This window comes from Rutilus rutilus (assembly GCF_951802725.1).
Source record: "Rutilus rutilus genome assembly, chromosome: 22".
Classification (NCBI taxonomy): Eukaryota; Metazoa; Chordata; class Actinopteri; order Cypriniformes; family Leuciscidae; genus Rutilus; species Rutilus rutilus.
Genome location: NC_140227.1, coordinates 2,031,016 through 2,055,709, shown reverse-complemented (window position 1 = coordinate 2,055,709; position 24,694 = coordinate 2,031,016). Strand labels below are relative to the sequence as shown.

At 39.5% G+C, this 24,694-nt stretch overlaps 2 protein-coding genes across 8 annotated transcripts in view; both read right to left on the bottom strand.

The window, feature by feature from the left end:
• The window catches only part of elmo2 (engulfment and cell motility 2), a 35,345-nt gene extending 23,598 nt beyond the window's left edge, over positions 1-11,747 (bottom strand). For both annotated transcript variants that reach the window (XM_084394820.1, XM_084394821.1), the window contains exons 1-5: positions 11,528-11,747; positions 9,434-9,513; positions 6,828-6,868; positions 2,735-2,807; positions 187-237 (exon numbers count right to left, since the gene is read on the bottom strand). In XM_084394820.1, coding sequence (XP_084250946.1) covers positions 187-237; positions 2,735-2,807; positions 6,828-6,868; positions 9,434-9,511 — 243 coding nt within the window. In that variant the 5' untranslated portion in view covers positions 9,512-9,513; positions 11,528-11,747. The remainder of the gene's footprint in view (positions 1-186; positions 238-2,734; positions 2,808-6,827; positions 6,869-9,433; positions 9,514-11,527) is intronic.
• A 2,383-nt stretch (positions 11,748-14,130) lies between these two features.
• The window catches only part of arfgap1 (ADP-ribosylation factor GTPase activating protein 1), a 34,397-nt gene continuing 23,833 nt past the window's right edge, over positions 14,131-24,694 (bottom strand). The window contains exons 10-14 of one of the 6 annotated variants that reach the window (XM_084394824.1): positions 23,230-23,259; positions 20,955-21,011; positions 18,126-18,185; positions 15,677-15,753; positions 14,131-15,395 (exon numbers count right to left, since the gene is read on the bottom strand). In XM_084394824.1, coding sequence (XP_084250950.1) covers positions 15,128-15,395; positions 15,677-15,753; positions 18,126-18,185; positions 20,955-21,011; positions 23,230-23,259 — 492 coding nt within the window. In that variant the 3' untranslated portion in view covers positions 14,131-15,127. The remainder of the gene's footprint in view (positions 15,396-15,676; positions 15,754-18,125; positions 18,186-20,954; positions 21,012-23,229; positions 23,260-24,694) is intronic. The other 5 variants (XM_084394825.1, XM_084394826.1, XM_084394827.1 and 2 more) reach the window with 5 other exon arrangements.

Below are 24,694 nucleotides of genomic sequence, written 5' to 3'. Positions count from 1 at the left end.
GTTCAGTCTATAGGGATGCGCGTTTGTATATATATGTGTGCAGATGTGAAGTCTTTCTCTTCAAACTGACATCAACAAATGAATCATAATACAGAATGTTTTGTCGCTTCCGCGTCTCCATGTGACCTGGAACATTATCTGTGCAGAGGAGGAGGAGGAGGAGGAGGAGGAGGAGGTGTGACTCACAGGAGAGATGGCCAGGCGGAGGATACTGCCGTTCTTCATCTCACTACGACTCTGAAAGACAAACACAGATTATATCCATTAAACTCCTGCGCCACCGAACAGAAGGGGACCTTCTCCGGTTAGAATATTCAATTCAATTCAATTCACATTTATTTGTGTAGCGCTTTTCACAATACACATCGTTTGAAAGCAGCTTTACACAAAATGCATGAGTCCACATTACAATTTAGAGTGAACTGGGTAACACTCTGAAGGCCCTATTTTAACGATCTGAAACGCAAGTAACTTTGTGGGCGGATCTCGGGCACTGTTGCTATTATACCGGCGGGATAAATGACTCTTGTGCCCGACGCAAATCTAAAATGAGTAGGTCTGAAGTAGCGTCATTACTCATAGGTGTGGTTTGGGCGTAACGTGAAATAAACCAATCAGAGCAACATCTCACATTCCCTTTAAGAGCAGGCGTGCTTGTTCCATGGCGGATTGCTATTATAACGGCGGATTTGCCAGACGCACGCCAGGAGCGGTTCACAGCCGAGGAGACCGACGTTCTCGTCAGGGCCGTAAAACACAGAGAAGTGACATTGGGGATGGAGAAACATACCCAAATTAGCTTCGGTTAAACAGGCGTATGATAATTTGGGTAAATGTGTAAGCTAGATTTATGCCTATTTTTTCACATCTTCATGGACACAACAATGATTTCCCTCGTGTGGAATATTTTTCCTTGTAATAATGTATGGTTTGCAAAAATATGAACTGCTGCGTCTGTGTAGATGAGAGAAGCAAAGTGTGTGTGTGTTGTGCACACGCTACATTATGGCCAAGCATGCGCTCTTAAAATAGCATCTGAATAACGCGCCACTGACTCTAGACGAGGTTTCTCCTGGTCTGTGGCGGAATTGTTTTCTGAAACTGCAAAATAGCACCAGGGAACGTTTGCGCCAGAACACGCCTCCTCTTTTCGCTGAACCGCCCCCGGGAGCGCAAGTTCATTCCCTAATTTACCGACGTGCGTCTGTGGAGGGAAAAGTCCGCTGTGCGTCGGGTGCAAAATAGGAATGATACATGAAGTCAACTGCGCTGGGTCCAAGATAACCCTATAGTAAGGACATGTAGTTGATTATTATTACGCAGTACTTAAAGGTGCTGTATGTAACTTTTCTACTGAAATGAATCCTTTTTTTATTGCCTGTGTGTGAAGGGGTTGTAATCTCACATTAAAATGATCCACTTTGCGGGTTTTGCTATTACCTCGGAAAGCAAGTATTCTTATTTTTAAGTGAAGGTGCCGGGTCGGATTTACCGCGAAATCCAGTGACGTGACCTGCACGCGCGTTCCCGAGCCTCTCGCCTCGTCTAGCCTACTGACTTTGCACTCAACAGCAACGACACTGCAACTTATGACATGGACTTATGACTTATGCAACTTATGACATGTCTGATAACACTAAGAAATGACCTGCTCCCAGCACAACACAGACTCCAACACAAACTCCACATTGAAATCCACATATTTTTTTCTGCTGATGCTCGTAAGGCCAGACGTGAATCGCATGAACTTCGGGTGAAAAAACACAGCTCAACATCGGCAGGGCATTTGAATCATGGAAAAACCTTATCTACAAACCTAGAATGTACATTTCCTGAAGAAAATGTGAAGTGGTGCTTGCAGTGGCAAAATTTGGCACGGTTGATAGGGTTCCATACTTATCATGGTACGAGCATGGAGCATTAGTTCAACGTCAAGCTGATAAAAGTAGCCTTTTATTGTAACGTTGCAGTGGGAGTTTACCTGAGTTTCCAGCATGTTGTGTGATGCTTTCTCCGGTGTGTTGCGTCTCGGTACCCACAGTGCTCGCTCTTAAATTCGAGCACGCGCTTGTAAACTTATTGGTTGCAATCTGAAACATCACCGCTAGAGGTCGCTGAAAACTACATACAGCACCTTTAAATATATAATTACACTGTAACAATGACACCTAGAAATAAAGGGTTACACAACCATAGGATCTCTGAGCTGAGTGAGTGAGTGAAGGCGGGGCTCATTTGCATATTCATAGAACCGCGTATACTAAATGAGGCAAGGGTGTCGAGTTACATTCAAGATGTTTTAAGGTATGAAGAAATTTTTTTACGAGGAAAAAACATTTAAATATGTAATTTTGGTGATCAAAGATGAGTTTTAAGGGATAAAATGATCGACTACAGGAGGACTTTAAAGCACCTTAATGTACTAAAACAGCGATATTAAAAGATCCAAGTGAACCCAGGATATTAATGCAACATGCTGAATGGATAAGGTTTTCTTTTTTTAAAAACGCTTAACGAGAAACTGTGTATTGCGTTTATATTCTGGGTTCATCCGCTCGCCTGCGTGTAGCATCATCAATAAGGTTTATTCTGAATTTGGTCTTTTAATATGTCTTACTACATTAGTACTTAGTAAAAATGACTGGAGGTCAATGGAAGCCAGGCTTGTTTTCGTTCCTATAAGTGTGTGACGTCACGTGAAAACTGAGAATATCCAGTAGCAGTGGATCTTCACCTGTTCAGTGATGTAGAGCTGCGGCCCATCAGCGTAACGCAGGGCGAACTGCTCCGATCCTGACAGAGACCATCTACAACAGACACAACACACACTGATGTCACCTGATCCAGCATCTCAGTCACTGTGACCCAGACACACATCATGCACTAACTTCTGCTCAGATATAATCACCTCAACACTGGAGAGAGAGAACATGAACACTAAAGATGTGAACAATCATGTTGTTTTTTCATGCACTGGTCAGTTTTCAGGTCTATTTTGATTCCATAACATGTCTTTTTTCAGACTAGTAGAAATAAAACATCCAAAATGCACATTTAAGTGTTTATTTTATTGCACTGTATCTGTAGATTTCAATTCCGATCCATATCTCTGAAGGCTGAGAGTCAGAAATCTCCACTTCAGCAGCTTTACACACACCACACTTTCCTAAAGGGTTGTTCATATATCATTCGCCTGGTTTATACAACATTTACTCTTGAAAGTGTGGTGAAAAAGTGTGTTGTTCAGTCTGTTGATGGAGTGATACACTGCAAAAAATGCTTTTCATTCTCAGTATTTAGGGGCCAAGCACCGAAGGTGCGGAGGCACCTATTGTATCTGTTCCCGTTCTTATTATTAGGGGCCAAGCACCGAAGGTGCGGAGGCACCTATTGTATCTGTTCCCGTTCTTCTTATTATTATTCTTCCGCCATGGGAGTCTATGGCAGCCCATAGAAGCGTTTGCGGGAAAGTTGTAACGGTTTGACATTCTGATAGAGGACAGTCCCAACATTAAATACACCAATTTTGGTGTGTCTAACTCATTCCCTCTAGCGCCACCACCTGTCCAAAGTTTCACTCATATTTACGCTAATAACTTTTGAACCGTATGGCCAATCAACAAAATTCTTTTTCCTCTGATTCCTGAGCTCATGTCGATTCGATTGCATCCTATGACGTCATTTTCCGTCATAAAAATATGGCCGCCATTTTGAATTTTCCGAAAAAGCTACTTTTTCGAACTCGTCCTAGACGGTTTGTCCAATTTGCACGAAAATTGAACCAGATCATCTTCAGGCAGTGGTGACAAAAAGTTATGGAATTCAAATTGATTCGTCAAACCGTTTTCGATAAACGCTCGAACAAATTTTATGTAGCGCTTGCAAAAACAGTCGTAAGGCTGTATCTCTGCAACGTTTTATCGTATTCAGACCAAACTTGGTACTGTCACAGTGTCTGGTTTGTGTTTTCCTGGTAACCACTAGAGGTCCTCTTTCCCTCACGGTGTCATTTACTTCTTGAACTGCATTTCCCACAATCCCTGTCTGGACTCATCACTGATCATTGCACTCAGCTGTTCCCTATCACATTGTTAGTTTCTTTGTATATATACCCTGTCTGGTTAGTGTTTGTCACGGAGTCCTTGTTTATTGTCACACCACTTCTGAGGTCTGTTTTCTCGCTTGTTCTTGTTTTGTTTCTTGTGTTTGGATTGATTATTTGGATTTTGACCCCTGCCTGGATGACTACGATTTCGGATTGCCCAATAAAATATACTGCTATTGGATCTACCTTTTCCTGTATGTGTTCCGTGACAGAAGTGATGAGTCCAGACAGGGATTGTGGGAAATGCAGTTCAAGAAGTAAATGACACCGTGAGGGAAAGAGGACCTCTAGTGGTTACCAGGAAAACACAAACCAGACACTGTGACAGGTACATGTCATCACAAGCATGACCTGAGGCTACATGCTGCATTTCGGCGCAGCGCCACCTTCTGGTCCTGAGATATGAAAAATGGCTATTTTTGCTTATAACTTCTGAACAGTTTGTCCAAAAATCATAAAATTGGTCTCGTTAGGTTCAGGGCAACATGCCGAGTCGACTGATATCCAATTTTTCTATATCGGCCATTTTGGCTGTCGGCCATTTTGAATTTTGTGCTAAAATGCTGTATTTTAAGAAGGCATGAACGGATTGTTACGAAACTTGGTATGGGTCATCAGCACGATGCCCTGAAGGAGCGTGAGAAGTTTCGAAACAGCGCCACCTAGTGGTTAATTTTTTTTTTCAAATGCTTATAACTTTGGGTGTGGTCGACTTATTTTCACGAGACTCATCTCATTAGACTCCTGAATCCTTGCCGAGTCCAACGATACCAAACATGCTAGGTTTCGCCTTACGGTTTGTGTAGCGTTGTGATTTAGCGCTTAAAAAACATTTGCCGATATCTTTGAAACCGCTAGTCCGATCGAGATGAAACCACAGTCAGAAGTTTGGAAACATAGGTCAATAGCGAACACACCAATGCCCAAATGCGAAAATATTGATAGTAAGGGGTAGTAAAATCCAATCAAAGTCATGTGTCAGTCATTTTTTACGTGTTTTTTCATATAAATGTCTATAACTCCGAAGCGAATTGAGATATTTTCACCAAAATTGACACACAGATATATGGGCTCACTCTGAGGACACATAAAAAAAATTGTGGGACTGAGCCTCTTGGTGGCGCTATAATAGAACAAAACATGAAATTCCCATTGACTTCAATACAGTTTTGTGAAATAAAATGCTATACTTAACAAATGCATTGGTGTAATATTACGAAACTCAGAATGTGCCATCAGCACCATCCCCTGAAGGTACCCAAAATATTTCGAGACAGCGCCACCTAGTGGTGAAAAGCTATAACAAAATTTCCAAAAAGGCTAATAACTTTTGAATACATCTGGCTATTTAAATGTCACTTGTCTTAATAGATTCCTTGGGTCACGCCGAGAACATAGATACCAAGTTTTCCTTATTTGGCCGAACTTCCTGTCCGTCATCTTGATTTTCATTCAAAACCTACTTTTTCGAACTCCTCCTAGACCGTTTGTCCGATTTTCACCAAAATCGAATCGTATCATCTCCAGACTGTGCCGACTAAAAGTTATGGACTTCATGTCGATAAACGAAACCGTTTTCGTATAGCGAAGCAGCAAAGTTGAGGCATGATGCCGAAAGGACTATTCAGGCTTTATCTCTGCAATGCCTTGACATATTGACACCAAACTTTGTATGTGTCATTGTCACTTCACTCTGACCACATCACATCAGTTGGTGATGTTTTGTAACTGCGCCACCTATTGGTCAAAAGTGATAATCAATTAAATCATATTTTTAATTACTGTTTATGTGATTTTTCAGCCATTTCACCTAAAATCCTCTTTAATATCTTTAATTGCTCATTGTTGCAGTTGGTCTGACACTTTCAGACATGTTGACATGTCTTGTTGTCTTATTCTGCTTGGCCCCGATAATTGCTGCATGCAGCTATATTTTTGTCTTGTTTCCAGTCCAAATATCTAAAAATTCTTAAATCAAGATGCATTTACTAAAGTAGTAAAATGTCATAAGATATTATGTCTTGTTTTCTGGGGAAATAAATCAAAATTAAGTGAGTTGATGCTTAAAACAAGCAAAAATATCTGCCAATTCTGTATGAATTAAGATTATTTTTCTTACCCCATTGGCAGATAATTTAGCCTTTTTTAAGCAACAAATCACTTAATTTTGATTTATTTCACTAGAAAACAAGACATAATATCTTATGGCATTTTACTCATCTAGTAAATGCTTCTTGATTTAAGAATTTTTAGATATTTGGACTGGAAACCAGACAAAAATACTGAGTATGAAAAGCATTTTCTCAGTGTAAAAATTTAAAAAAGCTTTAACTTTAACAAGAAGTTTGAACCTGGCTTTATCCAATGTTCAGATTTCTGTTGTGGAAATATATGCAAATCAGTGCACTTTTAATTAGACATTAACTAATTTGCATGTTTAAACTTACAATTACAGAAAACCTGTGATGCAAAACATTTTTGCAATACAAACTGAAATTGGACATTTTTCACAAAACAACTACATTGTGATATAAACCAGTGGTTCAGTGTGTAAAATAACACATCTCACACTAGATTCGTGCACGTCTCTGAGAGTTTAGTTAGCAGTGAGGGTAAAATAAACTCAGATTTGAGGTCAGGTTTAGTTCAGGTCATTCAGAGAGACGTGAGTGTGTGAATTCAGCACAATGTCAGTGTTTAGCTTTAGCTTTAGCAAACTTACCCATCACACACTTCTCTAATGATGGACGCCAGTGGCTTCTTCTGCAACACACACACACACACACACACACACATTACAGACTCTCTGCTGTGAATCTCTTTAATCAGACAGCACATGTAGCTCCTGCACATATACTACAGTAATTACTACTGGTCGACTGATATATTGCCATGACCTATATATGACCTATACAGTCTATATTTGGCATGTTTTAATTATCTGTTTAGCCCATTTGTCGGACGCAGGACTTTTATTTTGAAAGTGATGAGAACACCAGCGCCTTCACGTCCAACGGTTCACGCCACGTTTTTTCCACGAGATTCCGACTTGTAAAAAGCGTTCACGTCCTTCTTCATGTAATTACTACTCTGTCTTGTAGAACGTCACAGGTTTTCATCTTGTAATTACAACGTTATTACAATTGTTCTTCTCTTTCTGTTCCATTTGTAAGAACTGAACTGGGAAAAAGGGCTTCTATTTGAATGGAATCTACTCCAAACGAAATTGAAATTACAAACTATGGTGTCAATGGAACATTATAAATCTATTATTCGGTCACTTGAAGAAGACTCAATGATGTGCAATGATTGTGTTTAAGTGTTTTAATTTTTTACTTGTTGTTTTGATGTGTAAGTGTGTGATTGAAACTGCTGGCCATTCTTGGCCAGGACACTCCTGTGAAAGAGATGTTTAATCTCAGCGAAAGCAGCACATTCTCCGTCTTCATTGGTTTACAGTCGTTGCTTAAAGGAATAGTTCACTTAAAACTGAAAATTCTGTCATTATTTACTCACCCTCAAGTTGTATCAAACCTGTATGAATTTCTTTCTTCTGCTGAACACAAAGGAAGATATTTTGAAGAATGTCAGAAACCAAACAGTTGATGGACCCCATTGACTTTCATTATATATATTTTTCCTACTATGGAAGTCAATGGAGTCCATTTTCATTTTTAAGTGAACTATTACTCTTTGGGCCCTATTTTAACGATCTGAAACGCAAGTATCAAACGTGAAACGCAAGTAACTTTGTGGGCGGATCTCGGGCGCTGTTGCTATTATACCGGCGGGATAAATGACTCTTGCGCCCGACGCAAATCTAAAATGTGTTGGTCTGAAGCAGCTTCATTACTCATAGGTGTGGTTTGGGCGTAACTTGAAATAAACCAATCAGAGCGTCATCTCACATTCCCTTTAAGAGCAGGCGTGCTTGTTCCATGGCGGATTGCTATTATAACGGTGGATTTGCCAGACGCACGCCAGGAGCGGTTCACAGCCGAGGAGACCGACGTTCTCGTCAGGGCCGTAAAACACAGAGAAGTGACATTGGGGATGGAGAAACACACCCAAATTAGCTTCGGTTAAACAGGCGTATAATAATTTGGGTAAATGTGTAAGCTAGATTTATGCCTATTTTTTCACATCTTCATGGACACCACAATGATTTCCCTCGTGTGGAATATTTTTCCTTGTAATAATGTATGGTTTGCAAAATGAGAACTGCGTCTGTGTAGATGAGAGAAGCAAAGTGTGTGTGTGTTGTGCACACGCTACATTATGGCCAAGCATGCGCCCTTAAAACAGCATCTGAATAACGCGCCGCTGACTTTAGACGAGGTTTCTCCTGGTCTGTGGCGGAATTGTTTTCTGAAACTGCAAAATAGCACCAGGGAACGTTTGCACCGGAACACGCCTCCTCTTTTCGCTGAACCTTCCCCGGGAGCGCAAGTTCATTCCCTAATTTACCGACGTGTGTCTGTGGAGGGAACAGTCCGCTGTGCGTCGGGTGCAAAATATCAATGATACATGAGGTCAACTGCGCTGGGTGCAAGATAGGCCCCTTTAACTCTTTCCCCACCAATGACGAGATTTTCCGGCAATCCGTGTTTACACTGTCATACAGTAGGGGACGAAATAGTACATTTAATAGTATCTTCCGAAATAGTGCAGCATCTCCGGATCCGGAATAGACATTGTTTTTACTATTAAATTCCCACAGAAGAACGGGGGATTTCCTACAAAATGTGTAACCTTAGTCATTTTCTTCTTGCTTTTACATCAGTACAGTAGTGGCTGATAACTGTGTTTACTGTGGTATTGTGACTGAAAATATCACCATAATTCCATTTTTGTAAAAAAAGGAAGGAGCATTATGTGCTTTAAGAGGACAGTGCAAATGTCAGCAGGTCAAACAAAAGCAATAGCACAAAACAACCTGCATGTGTTGGTGTCACTGATTACTGAGTAATTAGTTACTGTAATTGAATTACTTTTCCCTCGAAAAAGTAAAGAGCAGTCCTTAAGAGCAGGACCAATAGACTCAAAAACTGTTTTTTTTTCCTTGGGCCATTAGGTCAGTGAATTCATAAAGTATGTGTGTGCTATGATGTGTAAATGAGGTATATATTCCTTACTTCTCTTTTTTTTCCTTCTTTTTAATGTTTATATATTTATTATATTTATTAGGCACTGGCCGCAGATGACCTGCAATGTCATTGTATACCTGATGTGCAATGACAATAAAGATTCTTATCTAAAGAATCTACTTTTTTAGAGTAACTTACCCAACACTGTCAGAGATACTAGCGTATGAGTAATGAACAATACCTGGTCAATTTCGATGAGTTGAGCGTTTGCGCCGGGCCACTCGATGGCCACCTTCACGATGTCCGACGGAGGCGGCATGACTGAAACACACACCATCAGATCACACACACATCAATGACACGCTTTCTCTTCACGGATATCACATCTATGGCTTGTTTCTGCCACAGAATAAAACATTTTAAAAGATAATTGCGACTTTTTATCTCACAATTGACTTTATTTCTCAGAATTGTGAGATACAAAGTCGCAATTGTGTGTTATAAAGTCAGAATTGTGTGATATTAAGTCGCAATTGCGAGTTATAAAGTCAGAATTGAGTCAGAGATATTCTGACTTTTTTTCTCACAACTGTGACTTTATATCACACAATTCTGACTTTATATCACACAATTCTGACTTTATATCAAGCAATTCTAACTTTATAACTCGCAATTGCGACTTTATATCACACAATTCTGAGATAAAAAATCGCAATTACCTTTTTTATTTTTTATTCTGTGGCAGAAACAAGCTTCTATACAAATCAGCAATGGCACGTTCACAACCTATTTAAACAGCAGAATATATCAGTTTCTGCTCTCCCATTGGTAGTCTCTGCCTCACTGCTCATTTGCATATCTGTCGCTTGGCCAGCGGTGGGCAACCCTCACAGAAACACACTGACGTGCGGTGGCTGTGAAACGCTGAACACACACATCAGTATGCTGCACACACACCACTGACTCCGACATGCTTTCTTATAGAAATGTGAACAGAGCTCAAGATGAATCTCTCAAACACTTAGGTTATGTTTAAAATCCTTGTTTTAATTGCAACTGTAAAACAGTCTGAGTATGTTTTTCGGGATTATAACAACAGAGAGAACATTAAATCTCATTTTAGCTCAAAAAGATTCTTAAATAGTTTCCATTATGCGTTTATTTTACATTTATGTTTCAATCATTGTCTGCATCACTCATGAAGATACTCATAAAAAGCAGAATAATATTGCTTTAAACTCCCTAGAAACACAGACAGAGGAATCTGTGTATTAGGTTGCATGCAGTTCATTAACAGTTCATTAAGTTTTCACATAAACCTGAAGGACTTGATTAAGCTGGATCAGTATAAGCTATAAAGTCTTGCACCCGTTAATTCTTATTTACATTCTTTCATCTTATCTTCCAACCTTAATTCTTAACTCAAGATTTTAGGTAACACTTTATTTTACAGATGTTACACATTTTACTTGTACGTAGGCCTATTATAGTAATAACAGTAAATTATGCATGACCCTAATTACAAGCAAATAACCCTAAACCAAACCCGGTAGCACTTTATTTTAGTCTTGTTCTGCATGAACATACTATTATAGTACAATAACTGAGTAATAACTAAGGTAATGACACTGAACCTAACCCTAACCCATGTTACCCAGTACTTTCTTTACATGTACTGTAAAATAAAGTGCAACCCCGAACCCTATAGTAAGTACATGTAGTTAATTAACATTACTAAGTACTTGTATAACTGTAACAAGGACACCTTAAAACAAAAGTATAACCCAGATTTTAAAAAGTTATGTTTCCTAAGAGATATGAATCACCATGGTTACACAGACAGGATTCTAAAATAGAATGCTACACAAACGACCCCTCTATGACATAATCGAGATGACGTCACAACGAACCGAACACAACAATCGTTATGTTTTCTTGTCATTTACGCTTATGGATTATGGATTATAGATTTCGCACAGTGATATGATCTGTGACACTGTATCTGACGTGCGTTTAGTGCTTGATAGTGTCAGTTCTATTGATGGAATAGTTCGACACACATCGAGATGAGAGAATGAACATGACGTTTAAATGACACTAGTCAACACGAACGTTATTGAATGTGCGTCGATTTAATGTGAATTAAAATCGCATCGCTTTCGGAAGCGTTCACACACGTCACGCGTTTAACTCTGCAATCTCAGACGCATCGATCATAAAACGTCAAATGGAGATGAATTTCCATTAAATCTCCATCTGGCGACATGCAAATAGCGCAGATATGATTGTGACAGCGCTGTCAGACAGAAAGCGAGGGTGTTTTTCATGCTCTTACCCCAAAACCAGCGATAAAACAGTGATGTGTGTGAGCTGCTGTTCAGATGGAGGCTGACGGGCGGAGTTTACGCCATTACATCTTCATCACCACACTCTTCCTCAATCTGATCATCACATTCATCTGTTATATACCTCTAATCGTACTATATGATCCAGTACAGAGCGAGCTTCAGTCTCTGTATGTATTGTGCATGAATGATTCAGCCCTCCATCTGGCCCCGCCCACAGCTCACAGCAGCCAATCAGCACACGCGCTGCAGTGATTGATGTGATCAAGCCCCGCCCTGTGATTCACTGCAGCAGCATCAGTCCATGACCAGATCTGGTGAACGACTTCATGACTGGTTGACTCGAGACAGATGGGTAAAAGCACTGGAAATAAAGGCTGATGATATGCAGAAAACATTTTTTTTTTTTTTAACTGCTGTGGAAACTGGATGATTAATTAAATATAGAAGTGGATTTATTGAACACATCTCAAACACGACTTGCTCTATAGTTCTTAAGTAGAATTAAATTGCACTGTTTTTATTCTTGCATTGTCTATTCTGCTCTTTATTGACAAAGCTGCTTAGACATACTCGCTAGTTTCTAATGTTTTTATTGGTTAATGTTTTTATCTTGTGTTTTGACTTGTCCTTAGTTTCGTTCCTTCATGTGAAAATGTGTATGAAATGACAATAAAGACCTGAACCCTTAAAATGCAAAAATACTGAAGCAAATATAAACCACAGCAGAGAAGAGATGCACATCAGTGTGTGTGTGTGTGTGTGTGTGTGTGTGTGTGTGTTGCACATATGTACTGTCATGACTCATGTTTCCATCTAACTTTAACTTGAACTAAATCTTGCGCACATGTACATCTCTGGATGCATAAATGCACGCGTCAGTGAAGTTTGACTCATGCACGCTGACGTCATGAAAGGAGGCTGCATCACGTGACATCAGTGACATTGAGTACCCTCATCTGTAAATGAACTGACAAACACATGTTCAGCAGTTTGCTGACTGTGACAATGTTTGATGCTCTTATGCCACCTCAGGATTTTCATTTTGTGCTGCAAGTGGCTGCTATGGATACAGCTGCACTGTTACTCCGTCGTCATGGAAACACATTCATTCTTGAACATATAAGCACTGTCTCTGAACCCATGACCTCATCACTGCAAGCACCACACACTACTGTTTGAGCTATTAAAATCCCTTAAATCATCCGACATCAGAATTTTAACTGTGTTTTGGGTGTAATAAAACATTATAACATCTCTGAAGCTGACATTGTACAATGTTACCTTGAGTCACTCTTAAATTACACCAGAAAGACATATTTCCATCATTAGCAATCCATTATGTGCATTGATTTAAATCAAGTTTTTAAAAAAATCCAGCTTTTAATGTTGTTTATGTGTCTATGTGGTGTTTTTAATCTGCTTTAAGACAAAGCATGTGTAATTAAGTTCATAAGTCGACACCATTGCTGAGTATTTCCTCCTTAAAACTGCAGTGAACCAAAGACAGTCTCAAAAACACGCTTTGAAATCGCTGGTGTTTCTGACGTCACAAACTACCTTGTAACCAATCAGATCAACGTGTGATCGTCAACCAGTGGGTCTCTGAGCTGAGTGAGTGAGTGGAGGCGGGGCTCATTTGCATATTCATAGAATCGCGTATACTAAATGAGGCAAGGGTGTCGAGTTACATTCAAGATATTTTAAGGCATGAGAAAGGCACTTTTAAATATGTAATTTTGGTGATAAAAGATGAGGTTTAAGGGATAAAATGATTGACTACAGGAGGACTTTAAGGCTTCAGTGTTTGTGGATGAGGCGTCTTCAGCTTCAGATGTGAGTTCGGGTGGAGATCGGCAGCTCAGGGTCTGGAAAGTGACTTTGCACCTCATTGTGAAGGATTCAAAGATTCAATGCCAGTCCAATCTTGAAATGACAAGAGCTTGGATGAGGAGCTGCACAGCAAACACTGATAGGAAAGTCATGTGAGGCTGTATGAACACAGAACAGGAGAGGACCGAACACTGAGCCTTGAGGCACACCGCAGATCTGTAATGCCTTTGTTTATGGCCCATTTGAAAGCATTTCCACGAAGAAACTCCAGATTCCTCAAACCTTCAGTCGACCCATCACATCTTCACATCACGTTACGTTTTTCTAAACGTCATAATCATTTGTTAACAAACGAGTATTAATTACTTCAATCAGTGAGCTCATTGTTTCTGCCTTCAATTATTACATTGTTTAAATTAATGTATTTTTAGCTAACTGTGATTTGTATATGTACATTTCTGAAATACATAACTTAGACAGTCTCCTCTGATAACAGTTCACTCGAAACTGTAATGTGGACTCATGCATTTTCTGCAAAGCTGCTTTGAAACGATGTGTATTGTGAAAAGCGCTACACGAATAAATGTAAAATGAATTGAATGTGTGTCATCCAGACCATCTGTGATATACCCAGTGTGACAACATGTTCAAAATCTGCACAGAAAGCATCTTCAGCTGTCAAATCATGACCTTTATTAGTCTCATTGCTTTCACTTCTCAGTAAAATCAGGTTCAAATGAGACCAAGTTCAGAAGTCAGGTGGTGTTTAACGCTTTATTAACTATACCATTTAACTAGCAGAATATAGTGTAGCTCGCCCATGTTCCCCAGACACAGCGGGTGTTGTTACAGCTCAAACATATGGTGTGTTTCACTGACGTACCGGTCCGGTACATCCACACAGAAGAAGATATCAAATCAACGGATCATTGAACACATGATGTTCGGATGGATAATAGAAATGTTCAATATCACAGAGAGATTCAGGGTGACCTTGACAGTAATACAAGTAAACAACCACCTTTATTACCGAGGTAAAGAGAAACGTCCCGTTCAGCCGAAATCACAAACAAAAGAGAAATAAATAACGTTTTGAGTTTTACATGAAACCTTGTGATAATTTGTTCTCGCATGTCATAAACACATTTCACATCTGGAATGACGACGCAGCATTCACTACAGAAACAAATGAACAAACGAAATACACAGCATGATTATAAACGCCCAAAATGTTTTTAAAAATACCAGCGATTTCCACAAAAGGCCATGAGGTGATGGATGTCGAACTGAGGGATAGCAACTAAACGTTTCATGCTTCTACTGACAAACGTTTGGTTATTGTCATGATTACATAATTAACAGGATGACATAATATCAACATGAACGCATAATAAACAGGATGATTTATGACGACTGAATGATTCTGCTGATAAAAACGCTTTTTTCTTTTTTTAATAGGAATCTGTCATATATACGTATAAAACAAAAATTCATGAACAGACAGACATACAGAGTCAGTCATGACGAAGGAAAGCCACTGCGATCCGCTCACATTTTCAGAAAGTTTATGATCCACAGACCACAAACAGCAGATGACATGCAGATCTCTGCTGGTGTCGACATGAAACATTATACGGTGATATCAAACATCTCCATCATGGACAGAGAAAGGGTCAGAAAGACCTTTATAAATCATTCTCAACATTAAACGAAGGACGACGAGCGAGACGAGCGTCAAGAGGTGTGTTCGAGCCGGTCTACCAGCCGCTGTTGTCCCAGGAGTCCTCGTTGGGTTTCGACGGGCTCTTCTTGTTCTCTGCGCCTCCAGCTTTCTCCCAGTCGTTGTCCCAGGTCTCCCAGCTCTCTCCGGCACTGTTCTTATTGTCGGCGTGAGCCTCCATGCTCCAGCTCTTCTCCACAGAATCACTGGGAGACACGGCACTCCCGAAAGTTTCCCAGAAGTCCTTCTTAGGAGCTTGAGTGCCGAAGGTATCCTGGTTCTGATAACCTTCTTCATAAGCAGAACTGAAGAAGAAGAAAAAAAATCAGCAAAAAGCATTTGTAACTGTGATCGGTAACACTTTATTTTAAGGTGTCATTGTTACAGTGTAATTATATATTTAAGTACTGAGAATTATTAATTAACTACATGTGCTTACTATAGGGTTAGGGTAGGATTAGTGGCATGTAATTATGCATAATTTACTGTTATTACTATGGTAAGTACATGTAACATATGTAACAAGGACACTGTAAAATAAAGCGTTACCATTTGTTTAATCCTTGTTGAATAAAAGTGTAATTACCCATCATCAGCGGCTTCTTGTTTCCCACCGAAGAACGATGTCATATCCTTCCAGCCTTTAGCACCTGCACCCTGAACCTGAACGAACACAGAGCGACTTAAAGAGATAGTTCACACAAACATTTCAAAATTCTCCCATGCTTTACTCGCCCTCGAGTCTTCCTAGGTGTATATGACGACGAATACAATCTGAGTTATGTTCAAAAATATTCTGGCTCTTCCAAGCTTTATAATGGCAGTGAATGGAGGATGAGATTTTTAAGCACAAAATAAAGCATCAATCCATCATAAAAGTGCATCTATCCATCATAAAAGCGCATCTGTCCATCATAAAAGTGCATCTGTCCATCATAAAAGTGCATCTATCCATCATAAAAGTGCATCTGTCCATCATAAAAGTGCATCTGTCCATCATAAAAGCGCATCATATTCATCATAAAAGTGCATCTGTCCATCATAAAAGCGCATCATATTCATCATAAAAGTGCATCAATCCATCATAAAAGTGCATCTATCCATCATAAAAGTGCATCTGTCCATCATAAAAGCGCGTCTATCATCATAAAAGCGCATCTGTCCATCATAAAAGTGCATCTATCATCATAAAAGTGTATCTGTCCATCATAAAAGCGCATCATATTCATCATAAAAGTGCATCTGTCCATCATAAAAGCGCATCATATTCATCATAAAAGCGCATCTGTCCATCATAAAAATGCATCTGTCCATCATAAAAGCGCATCATATTCATCATAAAGCGCATCTGTCCATCATAAAAGTGCATCTGTCCATCATAAAAGCGCATCTGTCCATCATAAAAGCGCATCATATTCATCATAAAAGTGCATCTGTCCATCATAAAAGTGCATCTGTCCATCATAAAAGTGCATCTGTCCATCATAAAAGTGCATCTGTCCATCATAAAAGCGCATCATATTCATCATAAAAGCGCATCTGTCCATCATAAAAGCGCATCATATTCATCATAAAAGTGCATCTGTCCATCATAAAAGTGCATCTATCCATCATAAAAGTGCATCTGTCCATCATAAAAGTGCATCTGTCCATCATAAATGTGCATCTGTCCATCATAAAAGCGCATCATATTCATCATAAAAGCGCATCTGTCCATCATAAAAGCGCATCATATTCATCATAAAAGTGCATCTGTCCATCATAAAAGTGCATCTGTCCATCATAAAAGTGCATCTGTCCATCATAAAAGCGCATCATATTCATCATAAAGCGCATCTGTCCATCATAAAAGCGCATCATATTCATCATAAAAGTGCATCTGTCCATCATAAAAGTGCATCTGTCCATCATAAAAGTGCATCTGTCCATCATAAAAGCGCATCATATTCATCATAAAAGCGCATCTGTCCATCATAAAAGCGCATCTGTCCATCATAAAAGCGCATCTGTCCATCATAAAATGGTTTCAAAATCTCATGCTCCAGTCACTGCCATTATAAAGCTTGGAAGAGCCAGGACATTTTTTAATATAACTCTGATTACATCCATTTGCAAGTAGAGTATCATATACACCTAGGATAGCTGGAGGGCGAGTAAATCATGGGATACTTTTCATTTTTGAGTGAACTATCCCTTTAACACCACTGATCCGAACACATTTGCCTACACAGAAAGGATCAAATCACAGTGTTTTAAGACCCTTTCACAGCCGACAGATAATCAGCAGCAAAATCAGACACCCAGGTAAATATAACCTTTCAATAATGCCCTAATGCATTAATAACAGACAAATAGACTTCATGGATTTAATCTCACTTTATTTATCAGTGTTTGCGCTGCTGAACTTGATGATTTAGCGCTGTGTTTCATTAGTTTGCAGCTTCATGCTCAGTGTGAACGGTCCAATGATCATGTTTCTCTGCTGCGGTGTGAAAGGGCCTTTGGGTTATTCAGTTTAATCCTCACATAACTTATAAATAAGAGACGATTTAAAGACCCCATGAAATAACCCGATGAGATGTTTTGACATTTTCCATAGAAACATGAAGTTTTGGCATTTGTATTTGTTGTTTAACATCCATAAGGTTGGAGATGTGCCACATCCATAAAGCCTGATGAGATGCTCAATGTCAGTCGTATTTTGGTCTGTTATCCCAGCAGAGATTGTACATTTAAAGAGTTAATCTGCTCAAATTTCATGGGGTCTTTAACACAAGCATCCGTGATTACTGATTTCTTTGCACACACTTCCTTCTCGTGATTATGTTATTTCTAGATCATCATACTCACCACCATAATCACAATGCCAGCAAGAAAAGCAAAGAGAGAAAGAAGAGTGAGTTGAGACACAGAAAGAGCACATGGTTTCTCTCACACGCCTCGCCTGACCCAGATCACGACGCGCCGCTGAACATCAGCGAAGCGTCAGATGAGTGTGAGCAGAAGTGTGTGTGAGAAACACCTCAGACTCGTACCTTAGTGGCCAGACCTGTGATGCCGACGGCCATTTCATCAAACAACTTCCCCTCCTTCACCTAGACGAGTCAGCAGAAACGCACTGTGTGTGAACGCGATCGACACACTCGGCAGAACAACCACCGGATTCATGATGTTTGCAGTTCATTCAGTGAGATTCACATTAAAACATTTCACCACGAAATCAAAAGAAATGATTAGGGGTGTAACGATCCCCTCATGTCACGATTCGATACATATCGCGATACTGAACTCAAGATACGATATTATTGTGATACTCCAAGACACATGATAAAAGGTTTACAAAAAATTAACTGTTGATTAAAATGCTAAATTTGGTGGGTGTAAATGAATAGTCTTGGACTTGGTGCTGAAACCCAAAGCACAGGACAATAGAGACACCAGAATAACAATATTCATGATTCTGAAGATGAAAATACTGAATTATTGTAGATGAATATGCTTTCACTGTCACTGACTAGATATATTTATAATAATGTAGGACACTTTTACTGGCAACATCAGACATCTGGCATTATCAGGACACACACATATTCCCGCACTGCATTATTATACATTATATTCAACATTATATAGAAGTTTAATGTAGTACTGACACTAAAACTCTCAAAACTTGAAAGTAGTTTTCATTTTGGCTGATCTACCCACATTACACAGTCACCATCCGCCATACATATTGTTGCATTGTTGTATTGTGATATACTGTGACATCCCTAGAAAATAATAAATGACTTTGCATAAGACGTGACTCTATTTTAGCTATCTTTATTTGCTTTATCCCATTTTATTTTAATTGACAATTTACAGCAAAATATTCCTCATTATAATAATTGATGCGCAGAATAAAGGGGCGGGGCCTGGTTGAGCTAGTTAGTAGTGTGTTAAACTGGCGGTTATGGTAAGGGGCGGGACATTTCCCAAACACACTCGAAGCGCTCGACCAATCACAACACACTGCTCCAGCCGACCAATCAGAGCACAGTGATCCTGGTGAACTTTGTTCAACGGAAAAATAGGTCGCTGGCACATCTTACCCCACAACCTCTGCTGCACCTCAGCTCACAGTGAGCAGTTTAAAGGTTCTTTCACACTGAACTGGGGACGCGGTTCGCATTAGGGATGGGACGACCACGATAAAATGTACTGACGGTTAGTATTATCGTTTAAAATTGAATTATCATTAAAACCGTGTTTGATTATCGCGATTTTAATAACTCACTGTAAATCCTGTCCAGCCAGCAACAGTCTGACGCAGGCGCAGCGCGCAATGTTGTTGTTTTATTGGAGAAGGAATGGCGGAAGGCAGATTAATGCTTTAAATCTTACCTGTTTATAAATGAATTTTGTACAGCGTACAAAACAATCGTCCTGACAAGATGATCACAACAATATTATCAAATTCTGTAAACAATAAATCAACTCTGATTTCATTTTCAATACAATCAAAAACGGAGACTTAAGACGGCAAGTTGTATTTGAATGAAACGAGAGAGCGCGTCCGTTATGATGCATGTGCGCTGCGTTATAATGCGTTGCTACTGACGACGGTCATTATAAGGAAGGAAATTCCACAGAATATAATCTTGCTTAAAGTGCGTAGATCTGCTTGTTTTATTTGTTGTTTGTTGATTTTCAAATATAAACCTTGTTGAAATGTTTTCAGTGTGAGCATCAGTTCTTTTTGAACACTTTCATCTCGTTTTAACAAAACCGTGATAATATTGATAATCACGATAATTTTGGTCACTATTATCGTGATATGAAATTTTCTCTAGTTCGCATGAAACACTGGTAATGTGAAAGCGGTCGTGTGTCATCATAGCTGATGACCAAGTCATTAGTTCAACAGACGGTGGTGATGATTTACCTTGAGTACAAGCAAGAGTGTTTTCAGATCACGCTCATGGTTGCCAGATTGTAAGTATTAAGTAAAGCACCGGGCAGAAAATGTATCAAGAGAAAAGCTCTGATTGGGGGGATTTCAAATCTTGGCGTCCGGCAACCGCACACATGAAGCTCGTAGTAGAGAATAATTTGTCTCCTCTTTTCATTTAAAAAGATTAAAGAGATTTCTTTTTTCGTCGATGATGGTCACAGTTATAGTCTAATGACATTTTTTACGTGTGATTCATGGGGGAAAAAAAAGGTCATCAACTAACATGTGGATTCGGGTTGCAGCACATGTGACCAGCGTGAAATACTGGAATTCATGACTAACCTTAAGGTTTGGTTTCATACATTGGCATCTGGGGTGCGTTTTTTTTTTTTTTTTCAAATAAATAAATAAATACTTTTATTCATCAAGGACGCATTAAATTGATCAAAAGTGACAGTGAAGACATTTATAATGTTACAAAAGATTCTATTTCAAATAAATGCTGTTCTTTTGAACTTTCTATTCATCAAAGAATCCTGAAAAATAAAATTTATGACGCTTTTCCACGATAATCTGCAGCAGCACAACTGTTGTCAACACTGATAATAATCAGAAGTGTTTCTTGAGCATCATATTAGAATGATTTCTGAAGGATCATGTGACACTGAAGACTGGAGTAATGATGTATATTCAGCATAGCAGTTTTAAATTGTAATAATATTTCACTGTTTTTACTGTATTTTTGATTAAATAAATGCAGCCTTGGTGAGCAGAAGAGACTTCTTTTAAAACAAACTTTTTAATGGTAGTGTATCCATTTTTAAACCTGGATGAATTTACTTGGATATAAAATGTATTTGTGTGACATCCATGTGGAAAATGTAATCTGACATTACGCTCTTAACCAGACGAGTTACAAACATGATGTTACCTTCTCTTGTGTGGGCTTGATGACACTGTCATTTAACGTCTGTCCCAATTCAGTAGCCTGAGAGAGAAACAGAAGAGTGAACACACACACACACACACACACACACACACACACACACACACAGAGAATATGACCTACAGTGGGTACGGAAAGTATTCAGACCCCCTTAAATGTTTCCCTCTTTGTTATATTGCAGCCATTTGCTAAAATCATTTAAGTTCTTTTTTTTTCTTCCTCATTATTGTACACACAGCACCCCATATTGACAGAAAAACACAGAATTGTTGACATTTTTGCACATTTATTAAAAAAGAAAAACTGAAATATCACATGGTCCTAAGTATTCAGACCCTTTGCTCAGTATTTAGTAGAAGCACCCTTTTGATCTAATACAGCCATGAGTCTTTTTGGGAAAGATGCAACAAGTTTTTCACACCTGGATTTGGGTATCCTCTGCCATTCCTCCTTGCAGATCCTCTCCAGTTCTGTCAGGTTGGATGGTAAACATTGGTGGACAGCCATTTTCAGGTCTCTCCAGAGATGCTCAACTGGGTTTAAGTCAGGGCTCTGGCTGGGCCATTCAAGAACAGTCACGGAGTTGTTGTGAAGCCACTCCTTCGTTATTTTAGCTGTGTGCTTAGGGTCATTGTCTTGTTGGAAGGTGAACCTTCGGCCCAGTCTGAGGTCCAGAGTACTCTGGAGAAGGTTTTCGTCCAGGATATCCCTGTACTTGGCCGCATTCATCTTTCCCTCGATTGCAACCAGTCGTCCTGTCCCTGCAGCTGAAAAACACCCCCACAGCATGATGCTGCCACCACCATGCTGCACTGTTGAGACTGTATTGGACAGGTGATGAGCAGTGCCTGGTTTTCTCCACACATACCGCTTAGAATTAAGGCCAAAAAGTTCTATCTTGGTCTCATCAGACCAGAGAATCTTATTTATCACCATCTTGGAGTCCTTCAGGTGTGCTTTCATGTGTCTTGCACTGAGGAGAGGCTTCCGTCGGGACACTCTGCCATAAAGCCCCGACTGGTGGATGGCTGCAGTGATGGTTGACTTACTACACCTTTCTCCCATCTCCCGACTGCATCTCTGGATCTCAGCCACAGTGATCTTAGGGTTCTTCTTTACCTTTCTCACCAAGGCTCTTCTCCCCCGATAGCTCAGTTTGGCCGGACGGCCAGCTCTAGGAAGGGTTCTGGTCGTCCCAAACGTCTTCCATGGATTATGGAGGCCACTGTGCTCTTAGGAACCTAAAGTGCAGCAGACATTTTTTTGTAACCTTGGCCAGATCTGTGCCTTGCCACAATTCTGTCTCTGAGCTCTTCAGGCAGTTCCTTTGACCTCATGATTCTCATTTGCTCTGACATGCACTGTGAGCTGTAAGGTCTTATATAGACAGGTGTGTGGCTTTCCTAATCAAGTCCAATCAGTATAATCAAACACAGCTGGACTCAAATGAAGGTGTAGAACCATCTCAAGGATGATCAGAAGAAATGGACAGCACCTGAGTTAAATATATGAGTGTCACAGCAAAGGGTCTGAATACTTAGGACCATGTGATATTTCAGTTTTTCTTTTTTAATAAATGTGCAAAAATGTCAACAATTCTGTGTTTTTCTGTCAGTATGGGGTGCTGTGTGTACAATAATGAAGAAAAAAAAAGAACTTAAATGATTTTCGCAAATGGCTGCAATATAACAGAGTGAAAAATTTAAGGGGGTCTGAATACTTTCCGTACCCACTGTATATCATTAGGGCTGGGCAACGATTAATCGCAACCAAAATAAAAGTTTGTGTTTCCATAATATATGTGTGTGTACTGTGTATAAATAAATACACACACATGCATGTATACATTTAAGATTTCTTTTAATTTATATATTAAATATTTATATAATATATGAATATATAAACAGTATATACATGCTAATATTTCTTAAATAAATACATGCATGTGTGTGCATTTAATCGTTGCCCAGCCCGATCATACACACACACACATAAAACAAGATGAAAACATGAGTCACAGCACATGCATGACAGACCATGAGCCACTACATGAGACGCGACCGGTCACATGACCGTCGAACCCAATGCAGCAGGAGATTGCATCGTTCGCAGTGAACTGTGGGAATGAAGTAAAGCGATGACATGCACACTGGAAACGACCAGAGTCCACACACTGAATCAGACACATGATGCATGTGACAGGTGTTCAGTGTCCGCGCACACACACACACACACACACACAGCATGCGGTGAGTGTTACCGGCTCAGGCGGTGGTTTATAACCCCGTAACTTCATCCACAGCAGCGGCAGAGACAGAATAAAGCAGCGGATATAAACTACAGACGGAGACTGTCAGTGTCGCTGTCAAGTACAAATACAGCGTATGTGTTCCTGTGTCATATGGTAAAACAAGCATCCTTCCCTTGGCTCATTTTGACCTGAAACTGTTTTTTTTATTGAGTGTTCATCAGAGGGGTCCAAGACCTTAGGACTTTTGTTGCACTTGAACCACACCCACACCCACACCCACACCCACACCCACACACACACCCACACACACACCCACACACACACCCACACACACACACACACACACACACACACACACACACACACACACACACACACACACACACACACACACACACACACACACACACACACACACACACAAATTAATGGATTCGAGGATTTAAAAAGTAACAAATCCTTCCCTAACGGGTCAATTTGACCCCCTTAGGAATGAATGGAACGCGAGGAATGCTTCAGTACACATAGAAAACCTAAAAATGCTAAAACTTTCCCAAAAAATGATTTTATAAATGTCTACATGTGTATCTGAATGCATACTGAAGAAACTGACTTTAGGACCCAGCGATCAGCTCATTTGCTGCTCATAGATCTATAAGGCCATCTAGAGTCATGAAATATCATGTTATATTATTTATTTTCCACAAGAGTTCGGCAAAGACACCTAATGTAAGATATTTTGAGCTGAATTAAAAGGTTTATGCATGAAATTGTGAGTTATTCTGAATTTAAGTTGAAAGAATGTGAGAAATTTGCTTAAATTACTATTTATTTATTATTTATTGATCAAATCAAGTCATTTAAAAGGTAAATAAAATATAAAACCAAAAAAATCTCCAAAAATTAGCATTAAAAATCTAAATGAAATAAAATAAGCTTTCCTCGACAAAAAACAAAACAAATTAATTATAATTTTAGGGCTTTAGGTCATTTTGAGGGGCGAGGGAAAGATGTGCTACAAAGCGCGAGGGAAGGATGAGATCTACTGTATAAAGTGCTCAGTGAATAAACATGACGTGACTGTAATGCTGACTCTCAGAGAGACTGTAAACATCCACATCGCTGTCATCAGATGCTTTCTGAACCGCTGTTCTCTCACCGCTGTGTTTCTTTAGTTATTGAGAGGAAAGTGTACAGCACATATTTACATATTCATCTGGACGGCGTCTGGGTGTTGGTTAACAGTATTTCAAACTTCTTTTTAGCCCTAAGCGAAGAATGGAAAAAAAAAACTTTGTTCCTTAAGGCCCTTATGGGAATAGTTGACATAAACCACCATTTCTTTCACACCAAAGCCATCCAAGATGTATATGATTTTCTTTCCTCAGCCAAAGAGAAATTAAAGTCCCCCTGTAGTCAATCATTTTATCCCTTAAAACTCATCTTTGATCACCAAAATGACATATTTAAGCGT